General features: G+C 40.2%; 1 protein-coding gene across 7 annotated transcripts in view; it reads left to right on the plus strand.

The window, feature by feature from the left end:
• The window catches only part of ATP8A1 (ATPase phospholipid transporting 8A1), a 232,601-nt gene that overhangs the window by 195,708 nt on the left and 11,663 nt on the right, over nt 1-25,230 (plus strand). For 6 of the 7 annotated variants that reach the window (XM_043572754.1, XM_043572751.1, XM_043572752.1 and 3 more), the window contains 4 exons: nt 587-643; nt 1,571-1,678; nt 21,863-21,951; nt 22,668-22,760. In XM_043572754.1, the coding sequence (XP_043428689.1) occupies nt 587-643; nt 1,571-1,678; nt 21,863-21,951; nt 22,668-22,760 (347 nt within the window). Of the gene's footprint in view, nt 1-586; nt 644-1,570; nt 1,679-7,720; nt 8,098-21,862; nt 21,952-22,667; nt 22,761-25,230 lie in introns of those variants that run through there. The other variant, XM_043572755.1, reaches the window with a different exon arrangement.

A 25,230-nucleotide genomic window follows, 5' to 3' on the forward strand; every position in this document is an offset into this window, starting at 1 on the left:
TTATATAAAATAAAAAAATTTTTTTAATGTTTATTTATTTTTGAGACAGAGAGAGAGCATGAACAGGGGAGGGTCAGAGAGAGAGGGAGACACAGAATCTGAAACAGGCTCCAGGCTCTGAGCAAGCAGTCAGCACAGAGCCCGACGTGGGGCTCGAACTCACAGACCGTGAGATCATGACCTGAGCCAAAGTCGGAAGCTCAACCGAGCCACCCAGGCGCCCCTAAAATCAAATTAAAGCACACTTGAATCCAAGTTACCGCAGGTTTGCATTCACCGTTCACGAATTGTACAGGAAACGGCAGGCACAAACCTCGTGGATGGACCGTGAGGCTGTGCAGGTGAGGAGAGCAGGGATGGTGGCAGGAGTGTGATGCTGCTAATGGGCGGTTCTGAGTGGCCACGGCCACCATGTGCAGATAGCCCACCTGTTTCTTTGCTTGGTGGACATACAAGGCAAGCTGTGAATCATCTACCAGTCCCATAGTCTAATTCACAGTGTAATACTTAGTCTTTATAAACCTCACTTCAATCATTGGAACTGTCACATTTATGAAATAAAATAACATTTTCCCTTCTGTCTTAGTTTGTGGTGATAACCGTGTGTTTGAAAGCTGGATTGGAGACCTCATATTGGACATGGGTAAGGGTGTCTCTATCCACAACCAAGGCATTTCCCGTTTACTTAGGTGTTAACTGTGAACATTGTTGTTCTTTATACTAACTTTACGTATCCCTGTTCCCTGGTCCCACAGTTTGTTCATCGTGAGGGGTCTTGGGTGGAAGGAGGAGAACTGGGGATTCTAGTTTGTCTGATTTGGAAACAGTGAATAAAGAAAACTCAAGTAGGTTTATTGACCACAAGAGCGTCAGAGCCTTTAATATATTATTGTGTATTGTGAATATCCCAGGAAGGAGAGAGGCTTCCAAACTTATTTGACTAGGAGTCTTTTCTTAGTACAATGTGTCGCAAGATGCATTTGGCGGAAAACCTGCTGGAAAATGATTATGAAGACCAGCAATATTAGCAAAAATTTGTCCTCAGATATTTGTAAATACCCAGTTTGGGTAAAAACATGTTCCAGTTTAGAACATTAGTTTTGCGGTATCCAGGTAGAGAGACCCAAGAAGCAAAAAGAAATGAAAGTTTGATGTTCAGGAGAAAGATGGGCACAAGAAACGTGGAGCTGACCGTCATCAACATACAGGTAGCATCCTCCCACGTGTCTAACTTCTCCCAGAGACAGCATGCAAAGTGAAAACAAAGAAGGTTAAACATGGCAGCAGATGAAAAAGAGGAGATTTGGAGGAGAAAGCCCCCAAAGGAGACAGAGACGGAACACTTCTAAATGCCAGTAGCACAAACATCCTAGCCATGGTTGGAAGACATTAGCATTAGCCCTGATGAAGGATCTAGTTAAACATGCCCACATCATTATTTAGAAATTCCTATAGATACTATTTGATGGATGTAGTATAAAATTAATAAGGGAATTTGTGAAAGCTTCATTAGTGTTTGTGGAGCCGGCCTACCTAAAAGTCTCGTGACTCAGATTCTCTTCCTTCACAGTTCAGCCATATTGCGATTTGGGGCAGCATCGTACTCTGGGTGGTGTTTTTTGGAATCTACTCATCTCTGTGGCCTGCTGTTCCGATGGCCCCTGATATGTCAGGAGAGGTAATGTGTCCTGATAACTCCCGATCCAACTAATCTTAAAAATTGGTGTTCATTAACGAACCTTGTTTGGCATGGATTTGTATTAAAATAGTATTTGGCCATTTAAAAGCTATTTTTAATTTCCACAGTTGCAAGTGATAAATCTTGAGAGAACATTTTAAACTTGGACATTCTACTTAAATCTGACTTACCCTTTCAAAAGCCTAGCTGGAACACTAAAATGTGGTCAGGAGCTTTATTCATGTTAAGAATCTCTATCTAGAAGATGCCATTTTAAAATTAGACTATAAATCCACAAATACATTTTGAATCAGAGATTTGGAGAAATGGTTAGCTGATGTCTTTGGGACAGTCTGTCATTTCTTCTGTTATCTCTCATTCTAGGGAAAAGTGTACCGTCACTAGATTGAATGCACTTTTAGAGTCGTCTTAATGAGATTGGTTTAGTTTTCATTTTGAACGAGTTAGGGCATCTGACGTTTCAGCCTTATCACAGTCCATTTTCAATTCTGTCTTTTAGGTTCTGGTTACACTGGTAGGAATTGAGTTATTAGGTGTTCATGGGGGAGTGTCACAAGATCTCCTTTCCTTCAGAAGAGATTCCAGCAGTAGGAGGGTTTATGATTTCAATTGCAGGAAATTTGACATAAAATGTATAAAAGAAAATGTGGAAAACATTTCAGGATTTCCTGTGACCTCACAGTAACTTGCAAATCAAGGAAATGTGAGCTCCGTTACAGTACATTGTTGTCCTGCAGCCACAGGAAAGATTTCCAGTGGTTTCCATGGATTTGTTGCCCCTAAGTACTGCCTGAGTACCTTTCACTTTTGACAGTCTGGTTTATAGATCATTTTCATGAAATCTTATCTGACAGCATCCTGCTTTTTATAAATTAGCAGAATGCAGACATGTTTGAAAAAAATTTTTGTGGTTCAATTTATTAGAAAGAGGTATTATATACTATTACAGCAAAACCAGACGTATCAAGGAGCATGTACTTCCTTCCACCAGAGGTGAAGGCCTCCTTGGAAACATGTACTATGAACTCTGGAAAATTTACAGCATGTATTGTGAGGAAAACAGAAAGCTGTGAATGCATCTGCTTACCTTGCTTAGAGTCCTTTTTTCCTGAAGAAGTAAAATCAGAGACTATGTGTGTCTGAAGATACCATTTGGAAAATCAGTCCTTTGTTTTTATTTGATGTTCTCTGTCTCACCGGACCTGCTTTTCCCTGAGGTTAAAATTCCAATTCAATATCATTTTCATTAGACCTCATTTTACCTCACTTCTTAATGTTTTATCTTCAAAATGCATGTCACAGAAGATGTTGAGATTCAGATAGTTTAAGCCACTGTAGCCAACAGCTTTGATGACAAGAACAGAGTCTTTGACCACCTACTTCTAAAAGAAGTGTGAAGTTTGATTGGCTTTTTGCCAACCAAATATAATTCTACCCTTGCCTGTAGAATTCCTGGTATTACCCACACAGAGAACTTAATATCATCTCTTGAGATTTGCGGTGATGCTGTGTTTAATTCAAAGTGAAGTGAATGTCGGTGCTCCATCACGTTTCTCTTCACTTCACATACAGGGGGAAGTGCTAATAGGGATTCTTTTTCTTGTTATTACTACCGATTCTTTGAATACAGTGTTTAAATACCTGGGGCTCCACTGAAAATATGAAAAACGGATTAATTTAGCTGTAGACTTGACTGTAAGACTGTTGAATTTATTCAAAGAAAAGAATACTTTAAATTTATATAGTAGTTAGTGCTTACAAAGTCTTTTGCTGTGTGTGTGGGTGGGTGGGTATGCACGTGTGCAAATGAGCCTCATGGCAACTGCCAAAAAAGAGTTTAACAAGAATGCCACTCATATTCTCAGGGACAGAGAATTTACATTTACTGTTTCCTGGGCACTAGAGTTAGATCCCAAGAATATTTGTAGCAATACTCAATTTTTTGGACTTTTTTTTAAGTTTATTTATTTATTTTGAGAGAGCAAGCATAAGTGAGGGAGGGGCAGAGAGAGAGAGGGAGAGAGAGAGAATCCCAAGCAGGCTCCATGCTGCCAACATAGAGCCTGACACAGGGCTAGAACTCATGAACCATGAGATCATGACTTGAGTGGGAATCAGCAGTCAGACAATTCACCAACTGAGCCACCCAAGTGCCCCAGTTTTTGAACATTTTTATTATGTGTAGAGAGTCACTAGTTCTACTATAATCCAGTTTAATTTCAGAAAGAAGCAACTACCCTTAGGTTTACGTTTTTCTAAGCTTAAAATTCTATATTTCAGTCAAGAGTGTAGCCAGATACATAGCATACATATATACAAACATGAAAATATATGAAAAATTTATTTATGTACCAATATTTATACCTGTATGTATTATACCACATATATATATACATATATTTATACACAGCATATATATAATACCATATATATATGTATACCATATATATATGTATATATATATATATATATATAAAAAAAATACCATTTTGCTATGAAAGTTAACAGATGAATAAATCTTTTTCAAGATGGCTGGCCAATTATACACACACACACACACACATATGTGTGTGTATATATATATATATATAATTGGCCAGCCATCTTGAATAAGATTTATTCATCTGTTAACTTTCATAGCAAAATGGTATTATATACTACATATATATTATTGGGTGTTACATATAGTAATATATTACTATAAATAACATCAGGATAAGTATAAATATTAGCATTCCTCAACTTGACATGTTTTATGTGATCCACATAATGAAACACGGGGCCCGGGGTAGCTCCCAGGATTTAAGGCTCCTCCACAGGATTCGTGGTGTGGTGTGTAGTAACTTTCTGTCGCAACTCCTACCGAGTCTCAGTGTCTAATTCCAAGACTCTACCCAAGGACCCCAGTTCTTTCCTATATTGATGTGGCAGCAGTTTCTCCCAGAACAAAACAATTAATTAAATATGTATGCATGTTTGGTTGCCTAAAAGCATAATAAGAGCCCACAGGATAGTCCAGAATTCCTAGAACTGAAAATAGTAGCCCTACTGGCCCATCCTGGTCCAGGTGAATATTTTAGGGGATGGTGATACACTGTGTGGCGTCAGCAAGACAGAGCACTTATTCAAAAAGGCAACCAAGATCTAGGAAAAATAATACCTAGTGTATATTAAATACTTAGTGTATTGAACACTGTATCCAGGGAACTTCTCTAAATACTTTATATGCATTCATTCAGTCAATACACCAACTATTTGTTGAGATCCTTCAATCATTCAGGCACTGTTCTAGACACTGGATTCATTAGGAAATAAAACAGACAAAAACTCATGTACTTCTCAGCTCACCTTTCTAGTGGAAGAAGACAGACAAATAATTAAATGAAACATATAGACAAGTACAAGTATTATAGAGAAAATTATAGCAGGTAAGGAGGGCCAAGAGCCAAGATTTCAGTCGTGTTTCCCATACAGCCTTATGGCTTTTACTTATGGCCAAATCAAGAGCCAAAGTGACTGGATCTGACTTAGGTTTTCATGGCAGGACCATGGCTACTGTGTTGTAAACCTTTGCAGAGGTTATCACAGTAACCCAGGCAGGAGATCACAGTGGCATGGGTCAGGAGGACAGCAGTGGTGCAAGTGGTCGGATTCCAAATCTCCATTAAAGGTAGAGCCAGTTGGGTTTGCCGACAGACCAGATGGCAGGAGTGAGAGTGAAAGAAGCCAAGGCAGACCCCATAGTGTTGTCTGTGAATTTCGTTAGGAGTGCTTGTCCTCTGTTCCCCGGATCCTCACTGCAGACTGGTTGTAACCACTCTACAGATGAGAAAGCAGAGATGCACAGAAGATACAGAGGCAGATTTCAGCACAAATAGAACATCTAAAGAGCCAATATGTAGTGACGTCTAGTGGCAGAATAGGATGCTGGGCTCATTGAGGAAACCCTTTCTGTGCCACTGGGCCACCAGTGATTCTTAGGCAGAATCTGTCATCTGCACATCCAAGGCTGCCTTCCAACTCCTAAGATTCAGATTCTCTGTGTGCTTGTCTTCACTCAGTTCTCTCCAGAGGAACATCTTAAATGTTGCAAGGGCACAGACTATTTTGCTCTAGTTAACAGGATCTCGGGGTGCAAATTGTACACAAATTAGGCAACTTACAGGTACAGGTCTCATGCTTCTATATTCAGCTTGATGCATCTTCACACATAGATCAGGATTTTATAGTCCTTTCCAATCTACATTCTTAGTTCATCATTGCAGCCCCATCTGAAGACAGAGTTGTATCTTTCAACATGTTGAAAGAAAATCCTTGCAACACTAAGAAGGGAAGGGAACCAACATTTACTGTGCACATACCATATTCTCCAGGCACTTGTGTTTGATTTCAAGCATTCCTTGTTTTATTTAAACCCAGATAATAAACCTTTGTGGTAAGCAAAACAATAGCAAGTGACCTAGAGAAGTTACCCCAGGTTTTCTTTTCAAATTCTGGTTTCCGCTAACATCCTAAGGATCGAAATACCTTCCCTTTGGGGCCCTTGATCTTCCTTACTCCCAAGTGGGAAAGTCTTTTTTTTTCTTTCCTTCCTGGAACTATGTTGTCTGCACTCCATTGATTTCTCTGATTTATCTGTTTCCTGGGATACCTGGGGCCCTCATCAGTTTCCCTAAGTTGGCCAATTACAAAATTCCCTCAGTTGGCCCATCTCTCTTAAAAAGTCCCCAAATTTTTAACTATCCCTTTTCAACACCTACCTAACTTCCTAAATACATTTATAGAAATTCCATCTCATTTCATAACCTAGACTCTTGGCTCTTCTTAACAGTGATACCAGTATAAATAATACCATTCTCATTTTTTAAAAATACACAAAAAATTGAAAACCCAATCATCCCATTATCATTAGAGAATGTACGGTTGCCACTCTGATGGTAATAGGTCCTCATTTACTGAAGACCAGTCACCGTTCTAGCACTTTCCATGCCTTCACTCATTTAACACTATGAACATTTAACACAACCCGGTGAGGTAAGTTGTGTTATACATTTCACAGATACATGGTGGTTACATAATGTTCTCAAGGTCACAGAACTTTGAGTGAGCTGAGATTGGAACTCAGACACAGTCTGTACCCTTAACCTCCTTACACACCGTTCTCTGTTTCTTCTTACGTTTCTTCTCCTATCTCCACTAAGGCCTTTCCTGCCAGCCTCATCAACTTTAAAGATGTTAGATGCCTTTTCCTATCAGTGCCACCAGTCAAAAGACTTCCATCTGGTCAGTAAAGTAAGGAATGTGTTGTCTGTATATATTATTTCTATCTTCAGCTGTACTCAAGAGCTACACTCATTTATCACAGATCGAGGGTTCTTTTCACACCATCGGATCACTTCTTTCCCCCTTACTTCAGCACATTCTACATGCGTGAAGTTCCAAAAATCTGTTCCCCAAATATCTCAGAGTTTAATGCAGTCTTCAGTTACTCCAGCTACAGCCAGATTGGGTGGCTCTCAGTTGGTGGCAGGGTGTTCCCATTTGGGAACATTCCTTCCTATAGTTCTGCACTTTGTTTCCATTACAGTAATTCTACATCTCTGTCCAGAATAAAGATTCGACCATAATGATTAACAAGTATTCCAGTACCACAGATATTGAAATATTAACTATTACGACCGAATGCTGATATCGGGGTGGGAGCAGTGGATGATGCAAAGGTAGAACATCCGACGATGAGAAATTATTGAGGAAAGGAAAAATAAAAAGAAAATAGTGCGACAGGCTTGGCTGTGACTTTAAATATGTCGCTGTCTTCCTCTTCACAAATATGGTTGTGATTTAAGAGAAGGACTTTTTTTTCAGACCTGACTTGTATTTTTTCACACCAGTACAACAATTTATGGGGCAAGGTAGACCCTGGGGAGAAGTGCTATGTTATATAAACATATGCTAGCCTGCTTTTCCGACTTGTCTAGATGATGTTACTGAGTTTGGGGTTTTTTTTTTTTTTATTTCCAGAAGAAAATATTTTAGTCACTATGGTTAGTACACCAGATTAAAAACTGAAAAGGAAGCTACATCGAGGATCGTTTCATATCACAATTAATACCAGAAGCTTAGTATCGGCAAAACTTTTAAATTCATCGTGACTTTGCAGACACGCACTGTAAAGTCCTCCCAAGCGCCGTCTGGTTCTGCTTTCCCTGGCCTAAGGGATCTATAAAACTACCGAAGGAAATTGAAGTTAAGGAACAAGCATGTGTTTTACAGAATTTCAGATCTCTTGATTGAGGTTGGTAAAGTCTCTCCGAAAAACAATAAAAATCTTTGTTGAACTCTTTGGTGTCACCCCTGTAGGAACGGTATTAATAAACAACATTAGTGTTATGATTTTCCTAAATTGTGCCATTGCCCACTTTACCGACACGATAAATTACTTTACATATGAGGAATTTCCTGGTTGAAATAGTCCTTATTCATCTATCAGCTTTTAATTACCTAGATAGCATGTAATGATTTATTGGTCACAAGACCAGCCCTTGCCGATGGGGTGGGGCAGTGTTACGATACGATGAAGCTTCATCCAAGGTTACTGTGCTTAGCCAAGGAGACTAGAGGGAACAACTACGCCGAATTCTCTCAGATGTTCTTCAGTGAGCCAACAGTTGGAAGCCCATCCAGGAAAACATGCCGTTGGTCAACAGCCCTCATGCCCCTGACAGTAAATGAGACAGGCCAGACTTTCACAGTCCTTAAGGCAGCTGGTTGCATAGCCACTTCCAAGCCCATTTTGTAGAGAGAAGCCTACGTAGAAACATGAAGAAGCAAAGAGAGCTATGGATATGACAACTCTAATGGCAAATCAGGACATGTTGAAATTAGAGCTCTCCTTAGGCTCCTTACAAGAACTGGCATTGCTTTCTGTAGGTACGGCATATTTTCCAACAATGCAGGGCAAATGTATATTGGGTGACTAATGTATGCCAGGCTTCATATTAGGCAGTGGAGGATGCAGAGATGAATGGAGTTGGTTCTTTCCCTTAAGAATCTCATTGCTAATGAGGGGCGCCTGGGTGACTCAGTCGGTTAAGTGTCCGACTTCAACTCAGGTCATGATCTCATGGTTCGTGGGTTCAGGCCCCACGTCGGGCTCTGTGCTGACGGCTCAGAGCCCAGAGCCTGCTTCAGATTCTGTGTCACCCTCTCTCTGCCCCTCCCCTGCTCACGCTCTCTCTCTCTCAAAAATAAATCAACATTAAAAAGATAAAAAGAATCTCATTGCTAATGATGGGGTGCTGATATCATAAATGTAAGAGATGATATGGTACACCCAAAGTGCCATGGCAGTGAGCAAACCACAGGAAACTGAACAAAGCCTGCTGTTAGTGTGGCAGAGCTCTGACTGTTCTCTGGAATCAATTCATTTCTTGTATTCGTTCATTCCATAAATGTGTGTTGAGTGTTTAATGGGTGCTAAGCACTGTGGCTAGGTAATCAGTTAATTAGGCCAGATCCCTATTAGCATGCAGATTGAAGGGACCAGGGAATGGGAGGGAGAAACAATCACTAAGTCGGTTAATGCGTGACTAAAGGTGATTTCACAAAGTGATAGAAAGAAAACAGGATAATATGCTAAAGGGCAGGACTCTAATGGCTGCTCCAAAATGGTCTTTTTGAAGAAGGAATGATTAAGCTGAAACTCAAAATGATATGTGCGTAAAGAACAGCATTTCAGGACTGAAGGAACAGAAGGTGCCCATGCTCTGAGGCAGGAATGCTGGAGTGGAGAGGGTGGGAAGGAGTCAGTGAGATGGGCAGAGGGCAGATCACCACACCCCCAAGCTCAGCATTCTCACTCATGAGACCAGCACAGCTTGTTTCTGGATAACAGGCCTGGGATTCCATCAGAAATGCTCGTAAAGGAAATCACAAATGTCACTGTATGATCTGCTTCAGTAAAGCTCATAACTGAACACCATTGTTTATCTTAAGATAAAGAGATCATCAGTGAGTGTGGTCAAAAGCTACTTTGTTCCATGTTGTCACTTCAGCTTCCTAGCGTGTATCATCCATACCAAGTTATCTTATGGCTTTTTTTAAATATAGTTTATTGTCAGATTGACTTACATACAACACCCGGTGCTCATCCCAACAAGTGCCCTCCTCAATGGTTATGGCATATTTTTTTGATACTAAAAAGGGTGGATTAAATGATAGCAATTTATTTCTCTCTCATGTAAAAGAAGTTTAGTGGTGGCAGGCAGTCCAAGGCTGGTATGGCAGCTGCACCATCATCAAGAACCAGCTTTCTTGTATTTGCTGCACTGGCCAACCTTAGTGTACTTCCTCATAGTCCAAAGTGGCTGCTTCAGCTCTAGCCACTTTACCAACATTCCAGCCAACAAGAAAGGGAAGAAGAAGAGAGATTAACCTTTTATCTTTGATGCTCTTTCCTAGACAGCACCCACCACATTTCCACTTAGATCTCACAGGCCAAGAACTAGTAACACGGCCACACCTAGCTGCAACAAGAGAGCCAGAGGAATATAGTCTGAGCTAGAGGACAAAGTGTCCAGCCAAGAGTCAAGTGTTTGCATCTAAGAAGGGGAGAGGGGATATACTGGGGAACAACTAGAAAATTTTGCCATGAAAGTCAGTAATTTTTCAACCTAAGCCATTTAACAACCTTTCTGTGTCTTTCTTATAGCAAAGTGCTTTTTGAATTTTTGAGTTTCTTAAAAATAATTTCCTAAAAGAGATGCTAACTGTGTGACAGGATGGAGGTGTTAGCTAATGCTAATGGTACCCATTTTGCAATTTATAAATGTATCAAATCAACACATCATACACCTTAAACTTACATAATGTCACATGTCAATTATGTCTCAATAAAGCTGGAGAGTGAATTTAAAATTTTTTGAAAATAATTTTCTACAATCTGAAATATAGGTCAGCATGTTTCACAGATTGTATTACTAGTAATCAAACGATTGATGTTTTATGAGATGGTTTTTGAGATAAAGAGCCATCACAAAATTATAAAAACCTGCAGGAATGATAGAAGAGGTAAACAGATTGAGCACTGAGATAACGAACCCTGTCTTACACAACTTCCCCAGGAACATCATAACATTTTTAAATTATCTCTCATAGTAAAAAGAATATTTGGTTACTCTGTTCTCATTTTTCTTGTACTTTTAAGTTTTTTAAATAGTACAATAAGATTAAAACAAAACAAATTCTGTTCTTAATTATTTTCACTGTCTGGGAACTAGATCCCTAGAAAATAAAGTTTCAGAGCCATATATATCCTAGCGCTCTTGATTCCTTTTCAGAAAGATTATTTTGCATGTTCAGCTCTCAGTATATATGTGTATAGAGTGAAATTTTACTTTCCTTTTTTAAAAAAGTTAACTTATCAATTCAGGTCCCAACTAACTCTTCCTGCCCTGCCTCCGAACATCTTTCTTAATCGTTTGTTTTCTCGTTACTCCCTTTGCCAGAGGGTGGAGATACAAAGTCTGCTGCTTGCATCATACAGCTAGATGGAATATTGGTTCTGAGTCCCCCAGAGTGATCGCTCCTGCTTGAGCCCCTCACCACCATCCTGAAATGTCCACTGGGAGGGAAAGCGCATAAATGCTATGAGCTGGTATCTAATTTGCATATTTGTCTATGATTTGGAGCCATGTGCCTATTTTCTAAGAGTTTTGATTGTTTATTTGGAATATTCCAAGCCAAGGGTTTCCTTTGTCTCTGAGTAAGCAAGAGCTTCTGGGAATAATTGCAAACATACTGGAGTTTATTTGAAACACCCTTCTCCTTAGTTATTTTCTGGGTGTTCTGCTCTGTCTGTTTTTATGGAGAAAGTAATAATTCATCCTATATAAGAGCCCAAGTCAGCTCAATACAACTGAGAATTACAGAGTACCTGTGTGTCACGATCTATAATGGGTGTCAGTGGATCATTACGTGAAAAAAGAGAGTCCTCTTGGGGAGATTGAGCCTTGTGGATAAAATAACAGATCAACAGGTAATTATGATGGATGCTAATTACTGTGATCAGGATACACAGCGGCTAGCAGAAGAGGGGGAGAAAGACTTTCCAAGTAAAGGGCAGCCCAAGCAAAGAAGGACTTTGGGGTTGCTAAGGTAGAGAATGTCTGGAGCTAGAGTTGAAAAGTTAAGCAAAGACTCGGTCACAGAAACCTCCTTAAGTGTCATCAACATCATTACTTTAAGCCATGGCAAATGGCTTTTCATTGGGATGAAATACAGAGTGTTCTAGAAAGTACCTGAAACCATAGAATAAAGATTTGGGGCAGAGGGCATGATAGATAAATGCTAATAATAAACTACGAGGGGTGAAAAACATTTTAAATTTTGACGTGAATATAATATGATATAATTGAAAATTTGCAAGAATTTTTTTCAGCTAAAATAAGACATCAAAGACCTTTCTCCATAATAAGCACCAGAACATGGAACTTGGCATGTGAATTCCTCTGTCTTTGGGTTTTATCAGAGGGAGGTTTTGAGCTACACTATCCCACATGTGTAGCCCCTGAAGGATTTCAGTGGAAGTTCATGTCTTCAAGCCAAAGTTCCTATGAGCTTGAAGTTTCTCTGGTTAAAGTATCAGGTGGTGAATGTACCACTTAGTGCCGACCCAGTGATCCTTAGTTACCTCCAAATTCAACCCCACACCCAGGTACCACAATTAATTTAGACAGACAGACTCAAGCCTCTGGGAAAGCCTCACTCAACTTAGAGACATTGACAGGGTCACACCATGGTGTTTCCCAAGCCTTGGACACAGAGACATTTTCAGAAACATTTGCAAGTTTAAACTCAAATGGCACAGTAATGTCCGAAAGCAGTGTTGATTTTGATGAGCCGATATGAAGCTCCCATACATCCATGGTTGTGTTGCCAGAAGGAGGCACAGTTCTGATACACTAAGTCATATTCTATTTACATAAAATTGATATTTTGCCGCAAAAATATAGATGCTCAAGTTGTGGATTTCAACCTTCAAGGGACCAAAAGGATCCTTGTAGCTCAGGTTCTGTGAATCAGCTCTCCCGGTTCCCCTGAGACTAGGGACTGAGAAAATGACCACTTGGGTAACTGAGGCTGGATGAGATGGGAGTGGACGTGGACACAGAGTGTGCCTTTTCTGAAGAAATATCCAGCTGGCAGAGCAGAGACGAAGCATTGAGGCACGGTAGGGAGACAAGAGCTGCGACGTGCTTGGCAAGACCCAGAAAATTTGTGTGAAAAGAAACAATACCTGAAAACCTGAGGTTGAGCACTGAATTTTTTTTGACGAAAATGATTTCATGAGGAAGATGCTTACAGAGGAGACCAGAAGGATTAACTGAGAGGAGCAGGTGAGAGAAGTTAAGTGAGCTTTTAACTTGCTGGATGGCTTTGAAAAAAGAGAGAAGTGGGAGATGGCAAGATATGAGGGTCGCCACACCGTAGCACAGACCATCCCTGCACAGGAAGGGTTACTCTACCAAGATGTTTCAGAGGTGCCATGGCCGGAAAGAACAGTGGCCCTCTTGGGCCCGACACCCTACTGACCAAATCCCAAGAAGCATGTAATGGGATATATAAGTTATATATAATAAGTGCTGGGATTTTTTTTTCCCCAAAACTTGTTAACTGCCTTGGAAAAGCCCTAAATCTTCAAAGATAAGCCCTCCTACACAAAGAAAATGAAAGGTCCCATTCACAGCAGCAACAGGAGAGACTTTAGCCAGATATGTATATGGTTGATGAGAAGAAAACTAGAAAATCAGACAAATGACAGAAACACAAAGAAACAAGTTGTTTATGTTTCCGAACAGGAGGATCACTGTTGAATCATCTGTTCTTCCCAATTAGAGAACCATTTGGGAAAAAAGCAAATACGTCTTCTCCTCATTATTGTAACTAAGCCTAGGAAGATAATCCTAAATGCAGAAAAAGAGGTTAGGATTTGCCTGAAAATAGTGGTTTTATTATAACTATTTTGAATGTTTCTGTATCAGTGAAAATTGATGATAATTTTGCTTATTAAAGTAAAATTCATAATTTTGATTTATGTGAGTAGCTTAGAGTCACTAAGGAAAATAGGGAAAACGTGAGAAAAAACATTATTCCAGTATTCAAAGGTGATCACTGTTAACATGTTGGTCCAGTCTTTTTTTTCTTTTAATACCCTTAATTGTACACTTAACTTTGATTAAACAATTTATTCTTTTTTTATGTTTATTTATTTTGAGAAAGAGCAGGGGAGGGACAGAGAGAGGAAGTATCCCAAGCCAGCTCTGTGCTGTCAGCACAGAACCCCACATGGGGCTCAAACTCAGGAACCATAAGATCATGACCTGAGCCAAAATCAAGAGTAGGGTGCTTAACCCACTGAGCCACCCAGGTGATCCAACAATTTATTCTTTCAACAAATATACAGTTTGTTGAAACTGTAGGACAGTTTCTAGTTGCCAAGGATACAGCAGTGAACAAAATCGAAAACTCTGCCCTCAGGCACTTATATTCTGGAAGGGAAGGGGGAGGAGGAGAGGGAGATGGAAACAAGTATGTCTGTTCTGTAGCACACTGGATGGTGGTAGTAAGTGCCGTGGAGAACCGTGGTGTAGGAAAGAGGATAGAAACTACTATTGTGATAGTGGGGTGCTGTTTTAAGTTGGGGTGGTCATGGAAGGCATCACTGGAAAGATGACCTTGAGCAAAGATCAGAAGACACAGTGGGAACTGAAGCCAGGGCAGAAGGACTAGCAAATGGGTAGAGTCTGGATTTGCAAGGGAGGACGGTTTTGTTCTTAGAATCCTTACAAGTTTTAAACATTTTTTATTTGACAAAATGTACATAATTCACTACTTGTCATCTTAAACAATTTTTAAGTCTACGTAGTTGTGTATTTTGAGAGAGAGAGGGCATGGGGAGGGCAGAGAGAGTGAGACAGGGAGAGAAAGAGGATCCCAAGTAGGCTCCACACTGTCAGCACAGAGCCAGATGCGGAGCTTGAACTCATGAACCATGAGATCATGACCTGAGCCAACACCAAGAGTCGGAGGCTCAACTGATGGAGCCCGCCAGACACCCCAATCACTTTAAGCATTTTTAAGTTTGGCGGTATTAAGCGCATTCGCAATGTTGTGCAACCATCACCACCATCCATCTCCAGAACTTTTCCATCATCCTGAACTGAAACCCCCCCGTTCCCCCTTCCCCCCAGCCCCTGGCAACCACTATCCTACTTTCTGCCTCTGCATTGGACTATTCTAGGTGCCTCATATGCGTGGAATCATAGAGTATATGTCCTTTTGTGTCCAGCGTATTTAATTTAGCATAGTGTCTTCAGGATTCATCTATTATTGTAGCCTGTGTCCAAATTTCATTCTTTTAGGCTGATATCCAATTGTATGTATAAACCACATTTCATTTATCCATGTGTCTGTTGGTATTTCCACCTTTTAGCTGTTGTGAATATTGCTGCTGTGAACATTGGTATGGGCTCTGTTTTTAAGTAGAGCAGCGCAGACTTGCCAAAGACTGGATGTGCAGTTTGGGAGAAAAGGAGAAAGCAGAGATGGCTTCTCAGGTTTGGGGCCAGAGCAGCTGGCAGAATAAAGGTTGTGTTTGTTGAGATGGGGAAGGCTGGGATTATGTCACCTCCTTTTTATTTGATGTCGCAAAGTATTCATGTGGCTATTAAAAGTCCTCATTAATGTCGGTAGGAGACATTCCTTGTCTTCCTGCACGTTCGGCATCCTTTCCCGACTCCCCTCTAAAATGTCCTCTTTTCCAGTCATCCTACTTTTCCCCAGTTCACTCACTGAAATCTTTCTGTTGATTCAGATGAGGGAAAGGGTAGTTTGACATACGTCGCTTTTAATGTATGTTGCTCAGCTTTTTTAACAGAAAAGACAACCTAGGTTGAAAAAGGATTGTTAAGGAGCCGGATCAACCTTTTCTCCCACCTCCCCAGATCACATAAACACCTCGTTATAGCTGCTCCCAGGATAACTCCTGCCAGAACACAAGAAACCAAGCAAACTGTAACCGCCCTATCTCAGGAGCATAGTCCCAAGGCTCCAGCCTTCTTGACTTTCAGTCTCTCCAAACACTGGATTGTAAGAACATATTTATTAATCAACATTTATTGAGTACCTGCTTACTGGTTAAGCACTTTGGTTGTGAGAATTCATCAAGATGTATTTCTTTCTCTTATAGAGTTTATGGTCTAACTGGAAGATAAAGAAGCACCTAGAAAATGAGTGATAGGTGCCACCAAAACGGAAGCCCAAAGTAGTGTCAGCTAACCCAAGTCTAAGGAAGGAAGTGCAATCTGATGTGAAAATTGATTAAACGGGAACATCCCAAGAACTGAGACACGTGTATAGCTAGAGATGGGGGCTGGCTTGAAAGATGACTTGTGGGAAGTCATCAGAAGTCAGGTAGACAAGGTCTTGAAATCATGTTAAGGATTTTGCACTCTATCCTCAGGGCGGTACGAAGCCACTGAATGGGTTTAATCCAAGAAGTGCTAAAATCTAATTTGTACTTTGGAAGTGTCCCTCTGGCCTCAGTGTGGAGACAAGGCTAGAAGCAGAGCAACACTGGAGTCAGAGGTCTAGCTTGCAGGCTTTTAGCAAGGGTGGGCACATTTTTGGACAGGGATAATGGCAGCAGGGTTGGCAAAAAGCGCGTAGTAGGTCCAAAGATACTGTGCACAACGGAAGCTGGTGGTATAAAGAGACCAGACTAGAGCCCAGTTTTGCGTCATACACAGTTGGTGACGAAGCCATTCTCTAGATAGAGTGCACAACGGAAGAGCAGGTTTGGGGGGAAAACAGTGTGTGTTCAATTTGAGACGGATCAAGTTCAAAGTAACTGTGCAACATTCAAGTTCAGAGCTGGACAGTCTGAAGTACAGGCAAGAGATGTAAGCCACGGGAAGAGATTGTGACTGATCCCCATATAGATAATAGAAAACACTAACCTTCTCAGGGTGTGTGTTTACGTGATACCAGAAGCCTCCTGACAGAATAGCAGGATATCTTACCTTTCCCTTTGTTTAGGGCTCTTTTAGACAATTAGTTTTCTAATAATTACAGTCTGTGAACAGCATCTTTAACAGCTAGGATAATATTCTCTAATATGGGTATACATTTACATAACCAGCCACATGGTGTCCTGTTAGTTTTCACTGATGTTTTGCTATTTAAAAGAACCCACGAGGAATATTTGCATTCCCCCAAATTAGCTCCATGGGATGTGCTAGTAAGCAGACTGTGGCAAAAGTATTCCATGGTAGATAAATACATTTAGAGAAACCTTGATTAAAAAAAACATTGAGGGGTGCCTGGCTGGCTCAGTTGGGTGATCAAGTGTGACTCATGAATTTGAGCCCCACATTGGGTGTAGAGATTACTTAATAAAACTGGAAGGAAGGAAGGAAGGAAGGAAGGAAGGAAGGAAGGAAGGAAGGAAGGAAGGAAGGAAGGAAGGAAGGGAGGGTGGGAGGGAAGGGGAGGGGAGGAAGGAAGGACAGGAGGGAGGAAAGGAAGGAAGGAAGGAAGGAAGGAAGGAAGGAAGGAAGGAAGGAAGGAAGGAAGGGAGGGAGGGAGGAAAGGAAGGAAGGCAGGGAGAAAAGGAGGGAGGGAAGGAAGGAAGGACAGAAGGACAGACAGGAGGGAGGGAGGGAAGAAGGAAGGAAGGAAGGAAGGAAGGACGGAAGGAAGGAAGGACGGAAGGACGGAGAGACAGACAGACAGGAGGAAGGTTGGTTCAGTAGAGGTCTTTACAGTGATTTCTCAAAGCCTCAAATATGCTGCTTTGTGATGTGACCCTTCAAGAGGGTGCTGCTATGGTTTGCTTATACCTTTACTAAGCCTTGGGACATTACATCAGCTTTTCGGGGGTAGTGCTCTCAGGACTAGTGACCACAGAAGTCTCATGGGATACTAACCTATATGCAAAAGTTGTCTCAAATTTCAGCACATAGTTCCAGAAACTGAATTATCAAATTAACAGGAATGAATATGTTTATGTACTTGATGCACATTGCCAAATACCTTTCCCAAAGGTGAGTACATTGCCAATAGAAATATAAATTGTTACAAAGAGCTGTTGCCCCCACACCAGCTGTGATAGTGAATTGTTTAAATCTGATCTAATATGTGGTGTTTCTATGACTACAGAGAAGCTCAGCACTTTTCCATGTTTCTGGTTACTTACTGCTGCTTTTGTGAAAATCTTCTCTGGTCTTTAGCCTCTTTGTTGGGATCTTAGCTATTCTTATGAAGACAAATGGTCTATTTTTATTATCAGATATTAATGCAGAATTTCATATACTTGTGGCATTCTCCCAGTTTCTTGTTTATCATTTACTTTTTAGTTATGTTCTTTTAAAACATATGGCACTTATACATTTTTATAAATCCATTCTTTACAGCATTTCTTTTTGTAGTTTTTTGTTTTTGTTTTTGTTTTTGTTTTTGTTTTTGTTTTACTGTTTTTAAGCTTAGAAAGGCCTTTTATAAAGCTTTATCTAGACACTTAATAATCACTTCTTGGTTTTTGGTTGTTATTGACATAAACTCTTAGCCTCCTTGGAATTTATAGTGCTGCCCTCCCTGAAAAACAACTAAGCAAGATTTATAGCACTCTTTTCTGACTAATTTTCCGTCCCAAATTAATATATTATGCCCAGGCAGTCTTTAATAATTGTTATGAAAAAGATAATTTGTCTCCATTTCTTAAATTAGCAAATTGAGATGAATGGCAATTTATTTATTAGTGGTCAGTTACCTTGGTCAGTTTCAGTCTTGAGACCAGCATGTATTGTGACATTAATGCGACAAAAACCATTACATTTACAAACTGGCTCAGACTTAATTTGATACTGTGACAAAAATTTTGTTCCTCAAAACTCATAGGAGAGATCACTAGAAAGTAAAAAAGACCTGGGGTGTTTTAAGAAATTTGAAAATTAAATGAAGAAAGGAAAGTCTGTTCATTTGTGTCAGTAATAAAAGCAGCCACTCTACCAACACCATGGGGTTTCATTCTTCCAGCCCGCTTTCTAGCTGAGGAAGCAGAGGCTGGGAGTTACTAACCACAAATGGGAGAGCAAGGAAGGGCAGAGCCAGGACTCCTTCCAGGGCTGTTTATCATCAGTCCTGCTCCAGTCAGGGTCCAAGGAGATAGTCTTAGGACTCCCCAAAGGGCCCTCTCTTTTAGACAACATCTGTACTTTATCCAAGAATAAGAATCCTAGTGCACCACTCTGACGTTTATAGCGTAAAAAGAGGGTTAGCGTTAAGAACCACATCCCCGAAGTTGTGTAGGCAGGTAGCACCTGTAAATTCTCTCTCCTACAAGACTGAACTTGGGGGCCCTGAAGGGGAAGAAGTGTTTCTCTCTAGTGTGGGAACTAGGTGCTAGGGGATCACCTCAGGTGGGGCCCTCTTATCTGGGCAAGCCCCTTGGCTTGGCCAAAATGCCCGTCCGCGCCTGCTTTCCCAAATGTTCTTTCCCTGCAAGTTCATTCACGTGGAAGTTCCAGAGCAATTCCTCCTTCCTCCGAACCTGCGTGCGTTTTCAGGTTCTCGGGCTGCGTTAGTCCATTTGGGAAGCGCGCACGATGTGATGGTGAGCCAGCATCGCTGTGCAGAGACAAGCGCTCGCTTGTTCCCAGCGCAGGCCTGTGCCCTCCAGTTTACCGGCTTTGCGGCGACTTCGGCTGATCCTTTCTCAAGTCCCCCGGGAGCCACTTTTGTGGCAGCCTCCATTTGGCTTCACAGGGCCTCGAGGAGGGGCCGTGGGGGCCGCTTGGCATGGCCCAGCAGTCTCCCACGTTCAGAGCAATTTGCAAACTGCTCTCGGAGGGAGCCCGAGCCCAGCCCCGAACAGGCCGCTCCTGTTACCCCCATTGTCTGCGGGGATCGGGCGCCTTTCCCCAGCTGACCTGCCTGCGAGTGGCGAGATGTGAAAAGTTAGAGACAAAAATGGTCTCTACAGACTGAGGGGGAGCTTTCTTGTACAGAAAGGAAGGAAATACCTCTGTGGGATTTTATTTTTTCTCCCCCCCCCCCACCCTCCCCTTCATCCAAAAAATACAAAGAGACTCTGTCTTTAATGCGAATGTCGGCTTTAAATCTTTTAGGTTTGGATTAACTCTGCAAAAGAAAAAAAAAATCTGACAGGCTTTCAGATATGACGCAGAAAAACTTTTTTCCCCTCAATTCATGTTGTTCATTTGTAAAGCCAAAGGCTGGTGGACTGAATAGTGGGCGCTCCTTGTTCCCCATTCATAGTTAACATCACAATGGTCAGAATTAGCAGCCCAGAGTCTCCGCCACTTCTGCCTTTTCCGCCAGTGACATTTAATACAAGGTGGCAAGGGCAAGCATAAATCTTTCTTCTTTGGCCCCTAAATTAAAATAGATTAAAATTAAGCCACGCAAACGAGGGCATTTTCCATTACGCGATTTAGAATCTTAGCTACCTTTTCCCCCCAGGAGGAAAAAGAAATGTGGTGGTTTTGGGGGTTGTTGTGGTGGTGGGTTTTTTTTTTTTTTTCTCGGTCCTTACCTCACTAAGAAGCTGCCTTCAATCTAAACAAATCCCACTGATTTGATAGACATTTCCTATTACATAGTAATTGTTGGTTTTCACTATAGACGATGTCAGCAAACATGTTGAAGATCATGTTTTGCTTATAAAATAAAGTGACTTTTATGTGAATATTTTTCGTCTTGTCGGTGTCTAGAATATAGGTGCTATTTCATTGAATCCATGTGGCCACATTTATTTTCTGAAATTCTTTTGTAATACTGTGTTTTTATTTTGAACATGCTCAGAGCTATTTAATCGTATATATGGGGAAAAAGAAACCATAGCATCCTTGAACTGACAGTCTATATCAATGAGCCCATGTTAATGCAAAAAAAAAAAAAAAATTAAACATCAGTACCTGGTCTTTAGTTGAGGGTCGGAATGAATAGGTAATCTCAAACATAATCTAAAAGTAGTAATCTTTGTATTAGGTACGGACTGATTGATTAGGAATGTTAATATGTAATTGCATATTGGCCTGTAAGAATAAAACTCTAGATCATTTTTAAGTCCTAAGCCACACCTGGTTTAAAAAAAAATCCTTGTGAATTTGAGTAGAGTGCAAATATACATGCATTAGTTGACTGCTTTTTAATGGAGTTCTGCCCATACATTTATGCACTTAAATAGGTACTGAAAACTTACTCTAGTAAACAGAGACTCAAAGTGAAACAAAGTATTTCTTTTGGTTTTACTGTATGGCATATTCCTTTTAAACTCTGTATAATTACATTACAAAGGGATTTTATTATAATTGCAAATAGCTAATAGGTTTATTAATTTTTTAAGCATAGAATCATTTTCTTTGCAACCCAAAAGGTTCTGATATAGCCATTTAGTATTTGATACAAAGGAATGATTATAAATATTTTTAATACACTTTTTTTGAGTTTTACACAGTAGATATTTGGTTTGACTTTAGCAGTAACAGGACATATCAGTGCAAGTTATGTAAATCTTTGAACAAAAATTAAGATTATTCTGCCTAATATCATAGATATCTTAATTTGATTATACCATATCATGATTTATCTGGATGATTTTTTAATGTAATATTTTACAAAAGCAAAGTTAATTTTTATTGGCCAGAAATAGTAAATTTAGTTTCTAACTAGGATTTATTTTACATGTTGTAGTATAAGAGAATTTAAGCCAGAGTATATTTGACGTTTGCTCCAAAAGATTGATTTTGATATTCTAAGTTATAAAAGAAGGTCAAAGTTTATTACTCCGCATAGTGACCACAGTAATAAAAATCTCACATAAAAGTATGAAAAGATTTGGCACATGGTAAAACCCTGCTATATTAGCTACTTGAGGGGGAAAAAAATAGATGTAGCAAAGACATGTTTTAACACATTTGGCTTTTGATTCCAGATTCTGCACAAGTTTGGATTTAGTTACTGTATATCCTCTTGCAGAATGAAATATTTTTAAATTATTTTGCTTAAAATCATATAAAAACTAAACACGAGTGATGTATGTCTTAGTTTTTAAAGGAATGTTGTTTCTGATGGTTTACCCAGGCTGCCATGTTGTTTAGCTCCGGAGTCTTCTGGATGGGCCTGTTGTTTATCCCCGTGGCGTCTCTGCTTCTTGATGTGGCCTACAAGGTGTAAGTATACTATTCGGCTGTGTACACAAAAGTATAGATGTGTGTTAACCCTCAGATTTCTCCAGTTGTAACATCAGCTCAATGATATTAGTGAGAATTCATAGTGTTAATTAGTTCTGCCTGATAAATAAAGAAGAAATGAGTGATTCAGAAATTAGAAAAGTAAGTTAATTTAAAGACTGAATAAGATGTAGAGCAAGTATTTTCTATTAATAGTAGACAGTACATTTTTAGAAAACAGCCAGAAAAATCCAGGTAGAAGAAAAAATTCTCTTATCTCCAAACACATATATATTTTATTTATGAACAATAGTTGTGGGAAAAAAAGGTTTTTGCCTGCCTGTTTCAAAGCTTATACAAAATATAGAATGAAAGGAACTAAAACTGTACTCATTTTTCTCAACGATTATCAGTTTTAAAATGCTGTCTCTTCCCACAAAAAAAAAAAAAGATATCCCTAAAGTTAATTCTATGATGCTTATTTAATAACTCTGAGAGTTTTAACTTGTATAAACCTAAACCATTCCTTTTAAGACTGTTGTTTCTGTAATTGCATCATGCTCAAAATTACTGTAATTTTTAGATTCTTATTGAAAACTGGTTGCCTGTACTCTGATTACTGTTGTACCTAGCAGCACATTAATAAACCAGTTTTGTAAAGTTTGAAGTCTTCGTATGAAGATTTACATGCAAATCTTTTTTTTTTTTTTTTCCAGTATCAAGAGAACTGCTTTTAAAACATTGGTAGATGAAGTTCAGGAGCTGGAGGCAAAATCTCAAGACCCAGGGGCAGTTGTCCTTGGAAAGAGGTAAAAGACACACTAAATATGTTCTTTTCCAAGTGAACTTTTGTCTTTCATTCGTGGTTGGAAATAAGTGGTAAAACTTATATTTATGACTTTACATGGAAGTAGCAGGATGGATAGATTTCAGAATCAGAGGGATGCAGATTCAATCAAATCTGTCACTCACTAAGCTATGTGTGACCTTAGCCAAGTCACAAAATGCTCTTGAGCCTCAGTTTTCTCATCTAGAAAATGGGGGCAATATTACCTACCTCATGAATAGTTTTTAGAATTAAATAAGATCTAACTGATCAAGCAGGTAGCTTGGTGTGTGGTGCTTAATGAGCTTTAAATAAATGGTGGTTACAAATATTAGTGTGTTATTAAAATGAAGGGAAAAAAAGACTTTTAGCTTGACACTGTATCTGTAATAAAATAGCGTGTCAGGAAAATCAGAGCTTGACATAGGGCAAAGTGCCCTACAGTAGCAGTAAGTGCTTATTAGGAACTGACCTTGGCATGGGTCATCTATGAAGTGAATTATGTGTTCCAAGTCCTTTCCTCAGCACCACTCCCTCAAAAGAGCAAGGTTAGACCCCTAATCCAATGTACTAAATTCACAAAGCATTATAAGAAAGAGATTAAACTGATTTGAAAGCCGTCTATAATAAAACACAATTACGAAGGTAATACCAGGAATTTACTTTTTTCTTCCTTCTTCGCGCTAACATGAGCTCAAGTTGTGTCTACACCATAGGAACTGCTTTGCTCGGGTGTCTGTCGCTGTCATCACAATCCACTGTTGTTACCCAGTTTGACAGGATTAAGTAAGTGTCAGACTGGGAACTCAAGCTGAGACCTTGGCTTCCAGCCTGGGCTCACTCTCCTCAGGCCAGGAGGGCTCGTCACACACCCACCAGTCTGTGTCTCTCTAGCACAAGTCCTTGCACCGCCATTTGTGGAGCGCTCACTACATGCTAGGTGCTGCACTGATCGCTTCATATGCACTGTCACGCTGGATCGCCATGGCAGTCCTGTACAAATTCGTCACCCCAGCGGCACCTGGCGGGGTGGCTCTGTCGGTTGAGCGTCCGACTTCAGCTCAGGATCATGATCTCACGGGTCCGTGGGTTCAAGTTCCACATCGGGCTCTGTGCTGACAGCTCAGAGCCTGGAGCCTGCTTCAGATTCTGTGTCTCCCTCTCTTTATGCCCCTCCCCCACTCACACTCTCTCTCTCAAAAAATAAATAAACATTAAAAAAGAAAAAAAAGGAAAGAGTAGCATGCTCTCCTAACTGGGCCGATCAGGCACCGCACTGCCAGGGTTATTTTAGGAATCCTGGAGAATGAGATGGATGTAAAATTTCAAGAAAGTTAGCTAATCTTATCTACATTTTCAAAGAGGGCAAAATTGTGATTTCTGGGTAGTCTAGTGATGTCAGACTTATTTCAGCTCCAGAACACCATGTTTATACCTCCCAGTCTGCACAGGCTGCTCCCTTGTTTAGAAGCTGCCACCCTCCTCCAGACTGGGCGGCCTGATTCCTAGTTTTCAAAACCCGGCTCCGACGCAATTACCTCAGGTTTTCTTACATGAGATTAGTTCCTACTCTGCTGTCTGGGTACTTTGTGCCTCTGTTGTCACATTTACTTTATTGTATCATAATGCGTGTGTTTGTTTCCCCTACTAGAAGGAGCTCCTTGAAAGAGAGGCCCCCTTTTTAGTCTTTACCGCAACCCAACACCTAGCACGGTTCCAGGAACATAACGGCACTTGATAAACATTTGTTGAATGGGTGATCGAATGGTCAAGAGAATGACCTGAGGGATGAATGAATGAATGAATGAATGAGTGGGTGAAAGGATGGCTGAGTCGTGGGTGGTAAATAGATGGTTGACTCATGGGTAGTTAAATAAAAATTCGATAAATAAGAACCTAGAGTTACACAGGTTACACTCTCCAAATTAGTCATGTCCAGAGAAGTAACAGTGGTTTACTTCTTTGTCCTAGAATGATGCCATCTTGTAAGCTGGCCATCCCCAATTTGTTTCAGTCTCCACTAAGCTCTATTGTGAAGTCAAACTGTACATAAAGGGAAACTGCATCAGAGAAACTATAACTTGTAAGCACTGTATCCAGATTAGCACTTACAATAATGTATGTCTTATGTTTACTCATGTTCAAAAACTAAAACATTTTGGTTGAGACCGTCTTGTTTAGTGGAAATAGTAAGTCAATTACCATATTATCCAGTGAATTAGGAATATTCCCTCCAATCTTACAATGAAATTTGGGGGGATGGGGTGGGAGATGTGTTTGATCATCTAAGTACAGTATGTTGCTTTCAACCTTGGGTTATGGTGGAATTCAATTTAAGTCTAAAATGTTGGGAGAATAAATGGTAAGTCTTGCCCCTGATCACTAAGTAGGTATAGCTTATTATTTTTGGTTAAGAAAATAACTTATATGCCCTGAAACCCTGTCTCTGCTGT

This window comes from Prionailurus bengalensis, chromosome B1 (assembly GCF_016509475.1).
Source record: "Prionailurus bengalensis isolate Pbe53 chromosome B1, Fcat_Pben_1.1_paternal_pri, whole genome shotgun sequence".
NCBI lineage: Eukaryota > Metazoa > Chordata > Mammalia > Carnivora > Felidae > Prionailurus > Prionailurus bengalensis.